Source organism: Protopterus annectens, chromosome 7.part1, assembly GCF_019279795.1.
Source record: "Protopterus annectens isolate FY-2018-M chromosome 7.part1, PAN1.0, whole genome shotgun sequence".
NCBI classification, from domain to species: Eukaryota; Metazoa; Chordata; order Ceratodontiformes; family Protopteridae; genus Protopterus; species Protopterus annectens.
In genome coordinates, this window is record NC_056740.1 from 276,300,093 (window position 1) to 276,317,290 (window position 17,198).

The window sequence follows — 17,198 nt, forward strand, 5'->3', positions numbered from 1 at the left end:
CCTTGGATTGAAGGCAGTACACATCTCCTTAACATATTCTAGCAATATTAGTTCTGTCTCTGATATTATTAATAAGAACTGGCACATCCGTACTACTGATAGTCAGGTTAATAGTGTTTTAGGTACTAAGCCATCAAACGCTTACTTTGTTATAAAAATGGCAATGGTCCAAAACTTCAGAATCCTAGCACCTTTCCATATGGAAGGTGTAATTTTTTTATAGATAGCCACAGCTTTTTTATACACCCCTGCACTAACAAGAGATACTTTTTTAAACTGGAAGAAAGTTGTCTAACCAAACATTTAGTTTATTTGGCACAGTGCCAAGTTTTCTGAAAATTTTATGTACGGAAAACAGACCGATGTCTGAAGGATAGGATCAGGGAACATGCTAGAGACATTAGACAGGGGAATATTAATAATTCCCTAGCAAAACACATTTTGGAGATGGGTACTGATCACCAGTTTAAATTTAAGGTGGTTGAAGTGGTTGTTTTGGGAGATAGCTTGGGTGATATTAGGAACATCACTGAAAATAGGGAGCTATATTGGATTTTACATCTACAAGTTGGTAAAGAATGTGGGTTAAATGGTAAGGTCTCTTTAAGACCTAAATTGAAAGAGAGGGTTATGTAAGAATCATTGACATTTTATTACAGGTGATGTTTTTGCATTCTGATTGGTCATTTTGTTTTATTTAACAAGCAATATTTTCTACTGCTTTTATAGTCTGAAGAAGCAGTGTTCTGCAAAAGCACTTACTGTTTGTCACATATATGTTTTACCATTTTTATGAAAGAAGTTCCATCAACACAGCATTGTTTATATTTTTTCTAGTTAATAAACTTGCTTAAACCCAGATTCAAAAGAAGAGAGACAACATTTCAGATAGCACTGTGGACTTACTTTTAGATATCACTCACTCCCATGCAAATCACATATGGATAAGGGCATGGCACACAAAACTTGCCCAAAATGGCAGTCATTTCTTCCCAAATAAAATATTCAAGGAGCTGAAGGAAAAAGAAAAGGATAGCATGTAATTAAGTTTAAGAAAAATTAACATGGAGAATGACAGAAAGGCATGCAATATTGAACAAAAGGAAGACAAAGATATGATGAGAGGAGTAAAAGCACAGACAAAGGAGAAGATTCCTGAAGTGGGGGCTGAAATGAAACAAATTTACTTCAGCTTCTTAAGAAAGAAGTGAAAGCAAGAGTGTGAATACAAATAACTAGAGTAGGGATGGTGAATCTTTCTAGAACAGGATAAAGAATATGCTGAGTGCATCCTGAACACATACTTTTATCTGGCTCTAGCATATATGATTGGGAATGAATCTTTAAGGGGAACTGCAGGAATATAATTTCTGCACAGACGTATAAAGGGGACAACGTTCATGTAAATTAATTGCTGTACAAATCAGTTTAGATCTTGGAATCATTTACTGATATAGGCAACTAGGTGTTAACACATAATGGCGGATCTATGTTAAAACAACAAAAGGACTAAATATCGAACGCTCGGATGATCGAAATCGCTATTGTGGGGGGCTGTGCTCCCCACACCCCCCTTAAAAATATATTCCAACTCCGAGATCGCACTACAGTGAGGAAAGGGCATATTTTCTGATCTTCACTGTACTGCAATCTCACAATATTGATGTCGAACATATGCGTCTTTGCTCATCCGAGCATTCAATATTTCACCTTTTCATTGTTTTAACATAGACCCCGTAATGGCTGAGTTGTGATACTGCAAGACAGTACAACAGAATAGTACCTTAGGGCATTATTTTAAAAGTCCTTTGGAAAGTATAGATATTAATTAAACTAATGGAGAGAAGCATGACATCACAGACTGTATGCCTCATCATGTCTTTGTCTTCCTTTTATTTGATATTGTATGCCTTTCTGTCATTTTCCACATTAAATTTTTCTTAAACTTAATTAGATGCTGTTCTTTTCTGTAGGTAATTGGGGGGGGTGGGATAGATTTATTTACTGGGTGTACAGCAGTGCAGAAAGTGAACAAGGGGTGTGTAATATGAGCTAAGGTACTCTAAGTAGTGGGCAATGTACCCAAAGGGCACATGAAATTGTTAAGTGTATGACTCATTGTGTATATTAAATAATCAGATAAGTTGGGGGAGGACAGATTTACTCAATTAACTCACAGCAGTGCTGATTGTGTACATCAGTATGTAACAAAGCACAGACTATTTTAGGGGAAGGACAACACACTCGGGAGGGTCACAGTAATACAAACCACATTTGGGAGTTTAAGGAGTTGGAATTCCAATCATATCAATGTTGAGCTGTTACTTTCCAGCTGGAGTAGGTGAGGAAAAAATGTATGTCAAAAAGGACATGTTCAAGGTGGATGGAGATCCAGAGAAATTGCTGGAAAAATGTGGCAGTTCTTTCATGAGGCATCCTACAAGCAGAGATAGACCGCTATATAGAAGGCTGAAAAGATAACTAAAATTTATGATATGGCAGTTCAGCAAGAACCTCAAAAAAGGATTGACTTTAGAGGAATTTTTTATAAAACAGAATAGGCACTGGACCACAAAGTACGTAGTTCACCTGGAGTGGAAAACTTTCAGATAGGTGAGAAATCCTCATTGACAGGGTGTAATAGACCTTCAACAGACTACCAATGGATATAGAATATTCTGAAAGATTAATAATTTCAAGCAGATATAGGACTGCTATCTGATCTATCAGAACAAAAGCAGGATAGTGGAAAAACAGATAGACACTAGGCAGTGTTTGCTGAAACAGTTTAGGAAATTAACACAATAGACAGACTGTTGAACCATGTACACCTTCACTGTTTGAAATGTATTTCATTTTAACTAAGCAAAACATTTTTTTTGGACCAAATTAATCCTTAAGCCATACAAATGTTAGATAACTTCCACAAACTGCTTCTAACCGGTAGAGTCCCTTACCTTCTTGTTTTCATCCCGGAATGAATGCATGAAATTTGCTTTGTTTCTTCGCTGTTCTAAATCATGCAGCAGTTCATTACGGTCCACTTCCCTTACTGCATCACTCTCTGCAGTTCGTGAAGCCATTGCTTCCCTCTGTAAGTTCCACTTCTCATTTATTTGGCGCTGAAGAATTTGACGCAGTTCATGTCTTCGTAATGAATCAGAAGTAAGTATTAAAGGAAAAGTGTTCAGTAACTAATTTTTAATACTAGATATGTGCTTGCAACCACATACTTTTTCTCCATATATCAATACAGAAGAACTGAATTTCTTGTATGTGTATATGTTCAAAGTACAATTGTCTTTCTCTGTGTAATGAACTTTAGACATGCATTTTCTGTTTTCTTTTTCTTTCAGCTCTCCTTAGACTCAGCCTCATTGGAATTACTTACTTAGATGGTACATAAATACATGGCACCACCATCTTTCCCTTTATTTCTAAGGAAACCAGTTAAGCCTCTATATGAACGACACAAGTGTTATTACTCACATAGATTCATCAACAACTCTTACCAGAGAACAGAGCAAATTTCAGAGAATCATTCCAAGATCTCAGCAGAAAGGAAAATGCTATCTGAGCACCAATATCACTTGCAAGGGGCCATTTGAACTGACTTCCTTGAGTGCAGCCCTTTCAGAACTGGTACATGTCTTTTCTTACACTGTGTTCCAACTGAATACACTCAATATTCCAGACAGCAATTTTATTTTTTATGAAAAACAAACCATGCTAGGGGTTAGGGATTGGTGTAACGGGTAAGGTGTGCACCTCATAAACCTGAAGTACAAGGTCTGATTCTCATTCTTGAGAAAAAAATTGATTAAACATAACCTAGACCACCAGGGCAGATAGCCCAATACTAATCTATGAAGCTATGAGGGGATGTCAGTTACTTTGGAATGCTTTGTTAAAGAAATTTCTGAAACATAAAAATATGTGCTTGAAGAAATTAAAATTACCTTACAGAAAATATGGTAAAAAAACTTCCTAAATGGGTATCTGTCTGCACTGACACTGTCTGTACTGCAGATGAAACAGAGTGTGGATGTTTTCTTAGTTGGATGTGAAAAGTGTACAATTCAGAACATAACTAGACATCTGACACAAGTGCTCAATTTGTACTACATAGGAATGGATGGCATACAGAGGCGCAGTTCTGAACACCATTTATTTCAGCCGTGCACAAAGCAATTACACAATAACAAAGCCCTTATTATATGAGAATTTTATGTTTTCTTAGCAAATAAAACATCTTAAGTGACAAGGGCTGAGATTCAATAAAGCCAAATCACTGTGTCAGAATAGTATAGCAGCTTCTGCATGGAATATGGCCACTGAGCGATCTAGTAAACAAGGCTGGGGGTGTGCACAAGTCTGCCAGCACTATTCTGACACTGACACCACTGAATAATGCTAATAACGTCATTTGCTGAGGAAAACCATGCAAATGAGGTGAATAAGTGATTCAGTAAGCAGGCAGGTATCCGTGTCAGAGCTGCGTCTATTGCAGAAATATAGACAGAGGAGGAGGAGAAGAGTGTTCAAACCCAGGGTAACTTACCAGGGGCTACATGATCTGGAGATACTAGAGTGCTACAGGGTGGACAGGGACATACTTCAGCAACTCATCGAGCTGTGCTGGCCTCACCTCAGACCCAGAGCCAACAGAGGGGAACCCATCCCAGTTGAAACCAAGGTATATGTACCCTTAAGAATACTAGCTACAGGTACCTTCCATAGACCTACTGGGGACATCATGGGGGTCTCACATGCATCTGCATCCAGGGTACTCCACCAGTTTGCGGATGTCATGTGAACACAGGCTGGTGAGCACATATATTTCTCCAGCACCCGTGTGGAAAAGACCAGCTATATGCTTCTCTTCAACCATGTAGCAGACTACCCAGATGTACTGGGTTCTATAGACTGCATGAACATTGACATCAAGCCATTCCTGGTGAAGAGGATAGAATCTATGTCAACCGCAAGGGCTATCACTCCATCACCTACCAGGTCATGTGCAATGCCCAGGGCATTATCATGAATGTGTGTGCTGGTAACCCTGGTAGTTATCATGACTCCCACATCTGGCATGGCTTACAGCTGTACCAGGCATTTGCCAGGGGGACATCCCATATGACCATCTGGTGGGGGATGCTGGCTATGCACTGGAGCTGTGGATGATGACACCCATCACAAATGCACACACACTGAAGAATGCCATAATAAAGCACATGCACAAACCAGGATCATTACAGACTGTGTGTTTGGGATACTCAAGTCATGGTTCCACTGCCTTGACATATCTGGTGGAGCCCTGCAGTACTCTCCAGCCACATGTGCACACATGTTCATAGTATATGACATGCTACACCATATGATCCTGTGGAAACAGCTGCAGTAGGACCATCATAGGGAAGGGCCACACAGCCCCAGACCATTGCCAAGGTCCCCACAGGCACAAGAGGGACTCCGAGGAGGAAACCCCTGAGCCTGCTCCTATAGGCAGACAGAGGCATGCCTAGTATGCCCAGGCCTTGGTAAAGAGGCAACACATAGTACACACACTGACACTGTAGGGACCCAGGGGCTGACACCTCTCTCTGACTTGCACACACAGTAAAATGGATGCCACACACATCACTCTACCTGTACCTCACCATGTATAGGCTGTGTACTGCATGCCTCTGACAGAGCCAGCCCTCAAGCACTGTCCTCACAACTGCCACAGGCACAAGGTAAGTCAGTCTTCTTAATAATAAATGAATGGAGTACTATGTTCTGGTAGCGTATCTATGGAATTTCTGCATGCATGCAAGGGAATGGGGTGGCCTACTGGGATTGCAGCAGACAACTGATAGCTATGTGGGACAGCAGGAAATGTCTGCTCAATACTACCTTCACCAGACTATGCAATAGTCCCCAAGGTGACAAATCTCACTGCAGAATATGTGGGGGGCTAACCATCTGGCTGGTCATAGGTCACATCCATGGATATTAAACTGGGGGTCCCATACTCACTCAATCCTCAGCCTCACCCAGTAAGTCAGCTGTAGAAAACCATAAAGAAATGTCTGGCCAAGGCCCACAAATGAAGACAATGATGAAATACCCCCTTACAGACTTACACAGGGATATCACAGCAGGTCCCACAGTTGCATTAAGGCTCTGAAGGGTAAGAAGTCTGAAACCCAAATGTTTATCATCACTACCTGATCTGTGGTCTTAAGTGGTATGCCTGTATTCACCAACACAGGCACAATACTATGCTAAATGGAACCAAAATATAAAGCCAACATCAGCACAGTCTGTGCAAACATGTACAGTTGACAGGTGTGTGTCCCCCAACACACACATGTTCCCATAGAAATGTAGTAACATGTATGTTCATAGGGTAATAGCAACAGATCTCACACTGCCAGGGCTGTTCCAATCAACATGACAACTTGATGCATGTCCACAATATGCAGGGGTAAATGAGATATGTATAGATGTGGTTAATACTGTCAGGATGTGGCCAGCACTTACTCCTGGCTGTTGTGTCTCAGTGGCCTAGGTACAGTACTGTGCTTGACAGGGTCCATGTTCCAAGAACTGTAGTGCCAACTATTTTGCATGTCAGCTACATCTACGATAGAAGTGGTCCACACTGTCCAGATGTCAATATCTGTTACTGCAGGAAAGTTGGACAGGTCATGGACAGGGGGTCACACATATGGACAGTACACAACTAGGCTCACCACACCTCTCAACTGTACAGACATTTTGAAGAATCCCCAGAGGCTTGCATCCTATTTTCAGTCTGTTTATCATGAAATTGTGGTTTTCTGGCAAATCACTAGCAAATCACGAAAGACAACAGTTAGAAAATAATGACAGATTGTAGTGTCAGACTTCATACCCTATAGAAAAATGAATGCTAATACAAAACCTGTTATTATATTATCTGTCTAGGTTTGTAAGGCCAATAGTTAAAGATGGCCCCTATATTTAGGCCGTTGTACCCCAATTGCTTATGGCTTTGTCTGCTCTAAGAAGTTGAGATTGCCTGCCAACTATTTGCCGAACAAGAAAGGGACATGTCAAAAAAAGGCAGACAGTGGACAAGCAGATGTCATACCCATAAGAGAAAGCAGGCAAATACCAAACTAGTTCCCCCAACTGTCTATGTTTTGCAGAACAGTATTAACACCCTGTCCCCATGTGGGGGCTCAGTCTGACTACTTATCATAGGCCTAGATGTGAGTCTGTGGACGGTTTGATGTGCTAGGCTGACATGTAGCCTGTAGCATACATAGCATACACAAGCAACCCATCTAGGGACCAGAGATACTAGTGCAGTGACGACAACCCATACCTGCTAAATGGAATGGGTACACTCTGTGTGAAGTCTGTGTGATTGTGTGACATGTAGCGATAGCCAAAGTCTGTGACTGACCTACAGAAGGAAAAAGAGACAACACATATGAGGGGAAGGAACTGGGCTGCATGGAATGAGAATGTGCACACCAGAACAAATTGTGCAGTAACATAGGTGCCCTGCAGTGTATGGAGTCAGTAAACATCACCTGCAAATACACAACACATACCACACAGACATCATCTGCAACACAATAAAACAAAAACAAAAAATGAACACCTCAGAGGCAAAAACACACGAGAACTCCACAAACCTATACACCACAGACCATTCATACTCCACACACCAGGGTCTTGCAAACAAGCACTAAGGCCTTACCATACTATATATATATTACTCATAGACTCCACTGTGAGACACACAGATGTGCCACACCCACCAGGCATAAGGAGAAGATCCACAGCTACATGTTTGTCAGGTTGGCAGAAAGTTATGAAACACAAAACACTGTCAATAATATTTTACCACCAACTTCAGTTAATAATTATTTACCACTAACTTGCCAAAAACTACAAGTGAATGACAAATGGCAAAAAAAAACAGACATCAAGCTGCAAAAAGAAAACAGCTGAGAACTGAGATATACCCACACTATGACCTTGAAGAAGAATACCACACAAGCAGGAGAACCCCAGGGAGAACCCCAGCAGTGTAAGCTGGACCATCACCAGTTGCATCAGTCAATTACAAGTAGACACACCTAACTGGCTGCTGTAACTGGCTGTGTCTATTGTTTGGCTCATAACATTGGTCTATTGTTTACATCCTAACATCATCTGGTAAATCACTGTGATGATCTATATGTACAGTATCATCCTATGTTTGGATATTGTCCCCCCCATTTTGGCAGGCTATTTCCCTATCTAGCAAACCCTGGACTGGACGTGCACTATCCTGGAATGGAGTCCCCACTCCACTCATATAATAGAAGGTTATACTGTTAATGTTACACTTTTAAGAATGGCAGCCTTGTGTAAAATCATCACATCATATATATGTATTGTGCTAATATGTCCTTCCATACAGACAGCTGTGACACCCACCTGACACTACCCACACCACACAAGACAGGGACCCCTCAGAGCTAGCTGTAGGTAGGTATGTGATATATGATATATCTGTGCATTGCATGCATCACACAGACATATGTATGGGCAACATATGACACAATATTTCAAGCATACACACACAGACATGAAACAGACAAAAACAAGAGAGACACAGAGACAGAGACACAGGAGAGACACAGAGGCAGGGATAGATAGTGAGGGATAGAAAGGCATAGAGGATGTCCTGTTGTTGAGTCAGTTGTGTAATAGTTGCTATAACTTGCTGTGAATGTGGAGATGTGTGATGTAATAGCACTGAGGTAGGGCTGTAGTGTCGAGGTAGGTTTGTGTGTCACATCATCATGTGTTGTTGTGCATTAGGTTTTTTTGTAGGTTTTCCTATTCAGTACACGCCCCCATTCCCATTTTACAAGATCTGCTGATGTCATTTACCCTTCTCCACCTACAACAACAACTAACTAACAAACACACTTTCTACTACATTTCTGCAGGGGGGCAAGCTCCCCTGCAACCCCCATGTGGGTGAGGTTAGGAAATTAACTTTTTCCCACTGTAGTGAGATCTTGGAGTCGGTATATTTAATTTACGGTGGGGTGTGGGGGGGTAACAGCCCCAAATGGGGGTGCAGGGGGATTGCCCCCCTGCAGAAACATAGTAGAAAGTGTGTTTGTTAGTTACATGTTGCTGTAGGTGGAAATGATTTTATTTACATATGCATTGGTAGTTTTCAATGTTATGATGTACACTTTCACTGTTCTGAGTTTTCAATGTTTTAGGTTTTCAGTGTTTTGGGATTTAGATGTTTTGGTCTCAATGTCATGAAATTCAACTTTATAAATTTTCAGTGTTATGAAGTAGACCTGTGTGTGTATACAACGGATATAAAAAGTGCACACACTCCTGTTAAAATGCCAGGTTTATAAAAAAATTAGACCACAATAAATAATTTCAAAACTTTTCTCACCTTTAATGTGACCTATAACCTGTGCAATCCAATTGAAAAACAAACAAATTTGTAAGGGGAAAAAATTAAAAAAATTAAAAAGTACAATAAGCTGGTTACATAGGTGTGCACACCCTTAAACTAATACTTTGTTGAAGTACTTTTTGATTTAATTACAGCATTCAGTTTTATTGGGTATGAGTCTATCAGCTTGGCACATCTTGACTTGGCAATATTTGCCCACTCTTCCTTGCAAAAGCACTCCAAATCTGTCAGATTGCAAGGGCATCTCTTGTGCACAGCCCTCTTCAGGTCACCCCTCAGACTTTCTTTTGGATTTAGGTCTGGGCTCTGGCTGGGCCATTCCAAAACTTTAATTTTATTCTGGTTAAGCCATTATTTTGTTGATTTGGATGTATGCTTGGGGTCATTGTCATGTTGAAAGGGGAAATTCCTCTTCATCTTCAGCTTTCCAGCCGATGCCTAAAGGTTTTGGTCCAAATGTGACTGGTATGTGGAACTGTTCATAATTCCCCTCTACATTGACTAAATCCCTAGTTCCAGCTAAAGAAAAACCCCAAAGCATGAGACTGCTACCACCATGCTTCACTGTGGGTATGGTGTTCTTTTGGTTATGTGAAGTGTTGTTTTTGCACCAAACATACCTTTTGGAATTGTGGCCAAAAAGTTCAACCTTGGTCTCATCAGACCATAACACATTTTCCCACATGCTTTTTGGAGACTTGATATATTGTTTTGCAAATTTTAGCTAGGCCTGGATGTTTTTCTGTGTAAGAAAAGGCTTCCATCTTGCAACCCTACCCCATAACCCAGACATATGGAGAATACAGGAGATTGTTGTCACATGTAGTACACAACCAGTACTTGCCAGAAATTCCTGCAGCTCCTTTATTGTTGCTGTAGGTCCCTTGGCAGCCCCCCTGACCAGTTTTCATCTTGTCTTTTCATCAGTTTTGGGGGGGGGCATCCAGATCTTTGCAACATCACTGTTGTCCCATATTTTCTCCACTTTTTCATGACTGTCTTCACTGTATTCCATGGTATAGCCAATGTTGTGGAAATTTTTTGTACCCTTCTCCTGACTGATACTGTTCAACAATGAGATCCCTTTGATGCTTTGTAAGCTCTCTGTGAGCCATAGTTTTTTCTGTAGCAGGCAACTGAGTAAATGTCAGGAAAATCTTACTAGGACAGTTGAACTTTATTTGGGGTTAATCAGAGTCTCTTTAATTGATGGCAGGTGTGTACCCAAGAAGACTGAATGCTGTAATTAAAGCAAAAGGTGCTTCAACAAAGTATTAGTTTAAGGGTGTGTTTTCTCATGCAACCAGCTTATCATACATTTTTTATTTTTTATATTTTTTTCCCCTAACAGATTTGTTTGTTTTTCAATTGAATTATACAGGCTATAGGTCACATTAATGGTGGGAAATGTTTTGAAATGATTTATTGTGGTCTAATTTTTTTATATCACAGAAACCTGGCATTTTAACAGGGGTGCGTACACTTTTTATATCCACTGTAAGTGTTTGTAAGCATGTATACATGTAGGTTAAAGTATTTTGAGACCTGTCTCACCCAGTACATCTCCCAATGCCATACCTTACAAGGGCTGTTGATGTTATTCACTTTACAGGCACCTAGGGACACTCTTCACCCTATAAGTTCTGTGGAATACGTGATAACTGCATAACTAGTACCAAGAACTAGATAGGTAGGGGTTCTAAACTCAATACTGGCAACTGTGTGTGTTAAGGGTTATAAACTCAATACTGGCAACTCTGTGTGTGTGTGTGTGTGTGTGTGTGTGTGTGTGTGTGTGTGTGTGTGTGTGTGTGTGTGTGTGTGTGTGTGTGTGTGTGTGTGTGTGTGTGTGTGTGTGTGTGAACAGCATCCTCTGTGTGTGTGTTTGGGTGAAAACCATATCCACTGGGGGGTGGGTTTTACAAGTTTTAGGGTTGTTCCATCCAGTACACATCCCATTTGCCACTTTACAAGGCCCACTGATGTCATCCACCTTAGACGTAACTATAGACATTCTTCATCTCTCTAAGCTCTGTGACTATGTAACAGTATGGAATAAATAACAAGATAGTCAGGGGTTATAATCTCAGCTCTGGCAAATGTGTGCATTTATACATGTGTGTATAAGTATTCTGAGGCCTGTCCCACCCAGTACACCTCATATTGCCATACTTTACAAGGGCTGGTGATATTGTTCACTTTACAGGTACCTTGGGACACTCTCCACCCTATAAGCTCCATTGTGCATGTGATAACTGCATAACACTGTAGTACCAATAACTAGATAGGTAGGGGTTCTAAACTCAGTCCTGGCAGATGTGAGTGTGTGTGTGTGTGTGTGTGTGTGTGTGTGTGTGTGTGTGTGTGTGTGTGTGTGTGTGTGCGTGTGTGAGTGTGCGTGTGTGTGTGTGTGTGTGTGTGTGTGTGTGTGTGTGTGTGTGTGTGTGTTTAAGTGTGTATATTTGTAGGATACTGTATTTTGTGGCCTTACCCTCCTAGTACACTGCCCATTGCCATACTTTACAAGGGCTGGTGATGTTATTCACCTTAGGAGACCCCTGGGACACTCTTCAACCCTATAAGCTGCATGGCACATGCGATAACTGCATAACACTGTAGTACCAATAACTAGATAGGTAGGGGTTCTCTACTCAACACTGGAGACTGTGTGTGTGTGTGTGTGTGTGTGTGTGTGTGTGTGTGTGTGTGTGTGTGTGTGTGTGTGTGTGTGCGTGCTTGAAAACAGTATCCACTGTGTATGTGTGTGTGTTTGGGTGAGTCCATATCCTCTGGGGTGTGGGTTTTACCATTTTGAGGTGTGTTCCACCCAGTACACTTACCATTGTCCACTTTATAAGGGCTGATGATGTCTTCCACCATAGAAGTACCTGTATACACTCAGAAGCCCTATAAGCTCTGTGGTGCATGCAATAACTGTGCAATACTGCAGTGCAGGTAATTAAATAGGCAGGTGTTCTAATCTCAATACTGGCAACTATAGTACTGTGTGTGTATGTGTGAGAAGCATATTCCCTGTGTGTTGGTTATACCATTTTAAGGCCTGTTGGCTCTCTGAACATGGCATTACTTTACACAGCCAGTTAATGGCATCTGTTGTACATGCACCATGCTAAACTGTACAGGCCATACCAGCCGTCTGTACATATGTATATGGACTATCCAGATGTTTTCAACCAATATGTTTTCTGTGTCCCCTAACAATGGGCATTTATGAGACACATTGCCAAAATGTCACAGTCACTGTAGTGACAGACATGGCAGCAGCAGACCTCATACCTGTCTGACACATCATGCTGATAGACAGTCTGTTACTGTATCACTGTATCACATCACCTTGCAGCAGTCTACCTGTGTTATGGCCACCAACATACCTCCCAACCACTCACAGACAGATATCAGGTGAAAGCAATTTGGGAAGTTGGGGCAAACTGCAAACATTGGGCACACCCATCACATATTGCTGTGACACACATGGAAAATAGATAGCAGAACAGGTCATGCAATGGAATGCACCTTCCAAAGGGTATGTGTTGTTACATGACAATAGCTGTCATTAATCTACAATGTCAGTCTGTAATGATTATACCAGATGTTGGCCAGAAAGTCACATGTTCACAACTGATGTAAATAAATCATGTGTCAGAGATCAGGACAATCTGCACACATATACAGAGGTCAGAGGTATGGCCACCATCTTTACCCATACCTCCCAAGCTGTTAGAGCAAGGAATGTTTACAAAGCCATATATAATGCTGTGTCAAAGGTCACATAATAGGGACAACTGTCAAATATTGCTCCTACAAACATATAACAGTGATAGCATAACAGGGTTTGCATTAGCATAGATGGTCTAAAGGTTATGATGTGTGCAACTCATAATGTGTGCCATTATGTTATGACTCCAGCCTGCAATGGTTTGGCAAAGATTTGCCAGACATACACATGTTTATGAGGAAATGGACCACTGATATGTGGCATGTATCAGGAAAGTCAGTGTAGACTGTACAGAGGAGAGGTATGTCTGAACCGCCCTGCAGGTTGCAGTCCATGTTTGGCAAGGTGTAGCCTGTGATAACAACTGCAACAGTTAAAAGAGGTCCCAGAACTGTAGAACAAGAAACATGTCATACACTTCTGTACTGATTGCATAGAGAAGTGATTGCATATCAGAAGCACTTTAATGTCATGAGAAATACTGTAAGCAAAGGTAATGTCACACAAAGAAGGTGTCATACTAGCATACCAGAGAATGTCCTGTGTGTTGCACTTGCTGTGGGCATGCTATGTGCTGCCAACTGTCACATTATCACAACTTGTGTCCCACACTCCACAACTGATAATGTCGTACACACATTGTGTGTTGCCTATGTGTGTGCAATATGTAGACATGAGAAGACCCTGTGACTTGTGTGTGCCTGCAAGATGGTTGAATCTGTCAGGATTAAAGTGATGGCTAGGCTTGTTAGGGACCTAGTGCCAGTACTCATGTAACCTTCTCTGTATGTATGAGCCTGTGGTACTACAGAACACTGAGGTGACATGTATGAAAGCTAGCCAGCTGTGACAAGGGATATGTATGCAAGGCCACACTGTCTGCCAATAGTGTCCCTCACACACTGTTGCATGCATACACACCTGGTAAACATGTACATATACAGCTGTACCTTGGCTATGAAATGGTTGATGTGTTTCCACTCTGCCATACTCCTCATTGGTAATGCAGACACACAGACACCTGGAACACACACATAATACAGCATGTGAGAATACATTCAGTCAGTGGTACTAACACCAATAATGCATCATGGCTAAAAAGATACATATACTTTGATGCATACCTATAACAAATGCCAGCAGACAGCACCTTACACAGCATTACATAGCTACACTGTACTATATTCACCCTGTGCATCAGACCAATATTATAATGACCCTATATCGATGGTATGGATGGCAGGGGTGTGGCACAGGTATCATCATATGCACAGGATGTGGTGTGGTTTTGCCAGAGGCCTAGGTTGGTCCATACGGTTGACATAATGTGTGTGTTTGGAGGGGTGTTCTTGAAATGGGCTGTGCAGAGGTGCTGTGTGTTTCAGATGGTGACATGCCTTTGACTGAGATGTGTGTGTGTTTGTATGCACACAGTCACACCATGTGGCTGTCCTACGCAGGGGTATATTGGACACTGTAGACCATACATGGCAGAGTGTACAGTTCACCATCTCCAGCCACAGACATGGGAACTGGTCCTGCCAAAGGTCTCACTGACACCAGCAGGCCCAAGGCCAGATGCAGTACTACTCCCTGATGGTGACTGCTGTCTGCTGCATCCGTGTCCCTGATGGGACCAGCCAGGACCACATGCCCATGGCCTGCTCCACTGTGGTGTGGACAGCACCCCCCTTCGGTAGTACTGGTGGTACTGCCACTACAGGAGTGTGAATCTGCATGGCCCCGTGGACCCTCAGCTGATGTTGGTACTGACCTATGTCCATGTGGTCAACACCCATCTCCCACCACAAGCTCCAGCACAGACATTCCAGAGTTGAGGATTGCCAATGTCTCACCCCACTGTCTATCCATGACCTCAGCATAATGATGTGTGGCCTCAGCAAGGTCATGGAGGTCATCAGGCATGGCAGGAAGAGTTGCATCCATGACCCTGAGTATCTGTCTGGTGTTACATTCAGTTCATGCCTGTGCCTCCCTGATGGTCTGAAACATGCATCTGGTGACACCTGCTGTGACATTTGCAGCAGGAGCTTGACAGGCAGCAGTCCTCCTTTGAGCACACCTGTCCATCCACCTCTGTGGGACCTCGCCTGCTGTCTGGCTATGGCTGGTGTCTAAAGTCACACTTGACATAGTCACCACACTAGCCTAACCCATGCACCACTCACCAACTGTCCATTACCTGTGGCTGCTGGGGACTGGACATGTGTGAGCATTGTGACTGTGTGCGGGGAGAATGTGGTCGGCAGTGGTATGCCAACTGATGGCACAGCTTCATCCCCTGACAACTCCACCTGTGCCTCACTATGACAACCATCATTGTCAGAGTCTGCAGAGACACAGACATCAGGTTCTGGGCGGGAGGGACCCTGACCCCCATGTCCACCTGTGAGGGGAAGACAACATATGTAAACTAATACCTGCACTATAAGGTTTGCTAGTTCACACACACACACACACACATGCACACACACACACACACACACACATGCACACACACGCATACAGGTGAGGTGGCACAAAGGCATTAAACAGACCTCACAATATCTGACTGGTAGCATGCATGACACACAGCCAGACCACACATTCTGGACAGGTCCTCAACATCATGAAGTGCAGCCATTTCCACTTAATGTTAGTACTAATATACACCTCTGGGATATGTGAGTAGTGTTAGTAGGTGATGGGCTTTTACCTAGTACACACTGCACCTCATGATTATTGCTGTTCACTGGTATAGCACAGTGGCGACTCCTACAGAACTTACCTCTCAACTGTACAGATTTCCGCAGAATGTCCAGGTGTTTTGCTCATATTTCTGGTCTGTACCTCATGAAAGCCAGTTATTCTGACAAATTACTGGGATGATCTGAGGATTGTTGTCACCAAATAATGACATACATTTGAGTTTCAGACTTCAAATCCTTCAGTGATTTTATGTTAAAACAAATCCTGTTACTCTAGCAGCTTTCTAAGCTTATAACAGTAATAATTAAAATATATCCCTATTCCTTGCACTGCCAGTTGAGAGATATGCTACAGAAATGTTACATCTCCTGCAAATAGGCCCCTGTGATGACCACTGTGACACAATGCAGTGAACCCCACCACAAGTGAACTTGCACATATCACAATATGGCAAAGATTAACAGTTGTGTGCATGGTAGAATTCATGCCCTTAACATACTTAATGTATTGGTGAGCCACAAAAGGACATCTCCATACTTACTGTTTCACATCCAGAGCAGAGGGACCTATGTAGCTGTGGGAGAGAGGTATTGTCAACAGACTCACATATGGCATTGGTACAAGATGAATGCTGCATTTTTGCACATGTACAGTACAAGGTGTGATACTACACAGCTTGTACTGTACATGTGCAGTACAAGCTGTGATACTACACAGTTTGCTGTCATTCACCATAGATGTGCACTTCTGTGCTTTACAAAACCCCACCCACAAATACAGTGTGACCTGACATATGTGTCTTGATATTCTACGGATGCCATTATGGCTGCTACAGTAGTTAATTGATATCCACTGGGGCTTTACCTGGATGCTCCTTGCCTGTTGTCTGGGTGCCACCCACCTCCATGATGTGGGTGTGTTGCAGTTGATGTTGTGTGGTGGCTGCCTCAAGGTTGGCAAGGTGCTCCTCATTAGGTGTCAGTCAGGCCTGTGTAGTAGGACCCCCACCTGTGGCTAAACAGTCCCTGGCAGCCCTTCGCCAGGTATGGTGCATGAGGTCAGTTGCCCTGTGTCTGACCTGTTCATAGGTTCAGTCATGCTGACCAATGGTGTTTACCCTGGTTACTAGGTCTTCCCACAGGGCAGTCTGCTCCCGCAACTACTGTCGGCTACAGCCAAACATGACCCCACAGTGCTGGCTGATTGTTTCAATTATTGCCATGGTCTTGGCGTCACTGTATGTGGGTTTTGACTGCGCTGCATTCCAACTGGAAG

General features: G+C 42.4%; 1 protein-coding gene across 1 annotated transcript in view; it reads right to left on the reverse strand.

Moving 5' to 3' along the window:
* Positions 1-17,198, reverse strand: part of LOC122807730 — a 583,588-nt gene that overhangs the window by 99,373 nt on the left and 467,017 nt on the right. The window contains exon 6 of the mRNA XM_044078711.1: positions 2,958-3,147. Coding sequence (XP_043934646.1) covers positions 2,958-3,147 — 190 coding nt within the window. The remainder of the gene's footprint in view (positions 1-2,957; positions 3,148-17,198) is intronic.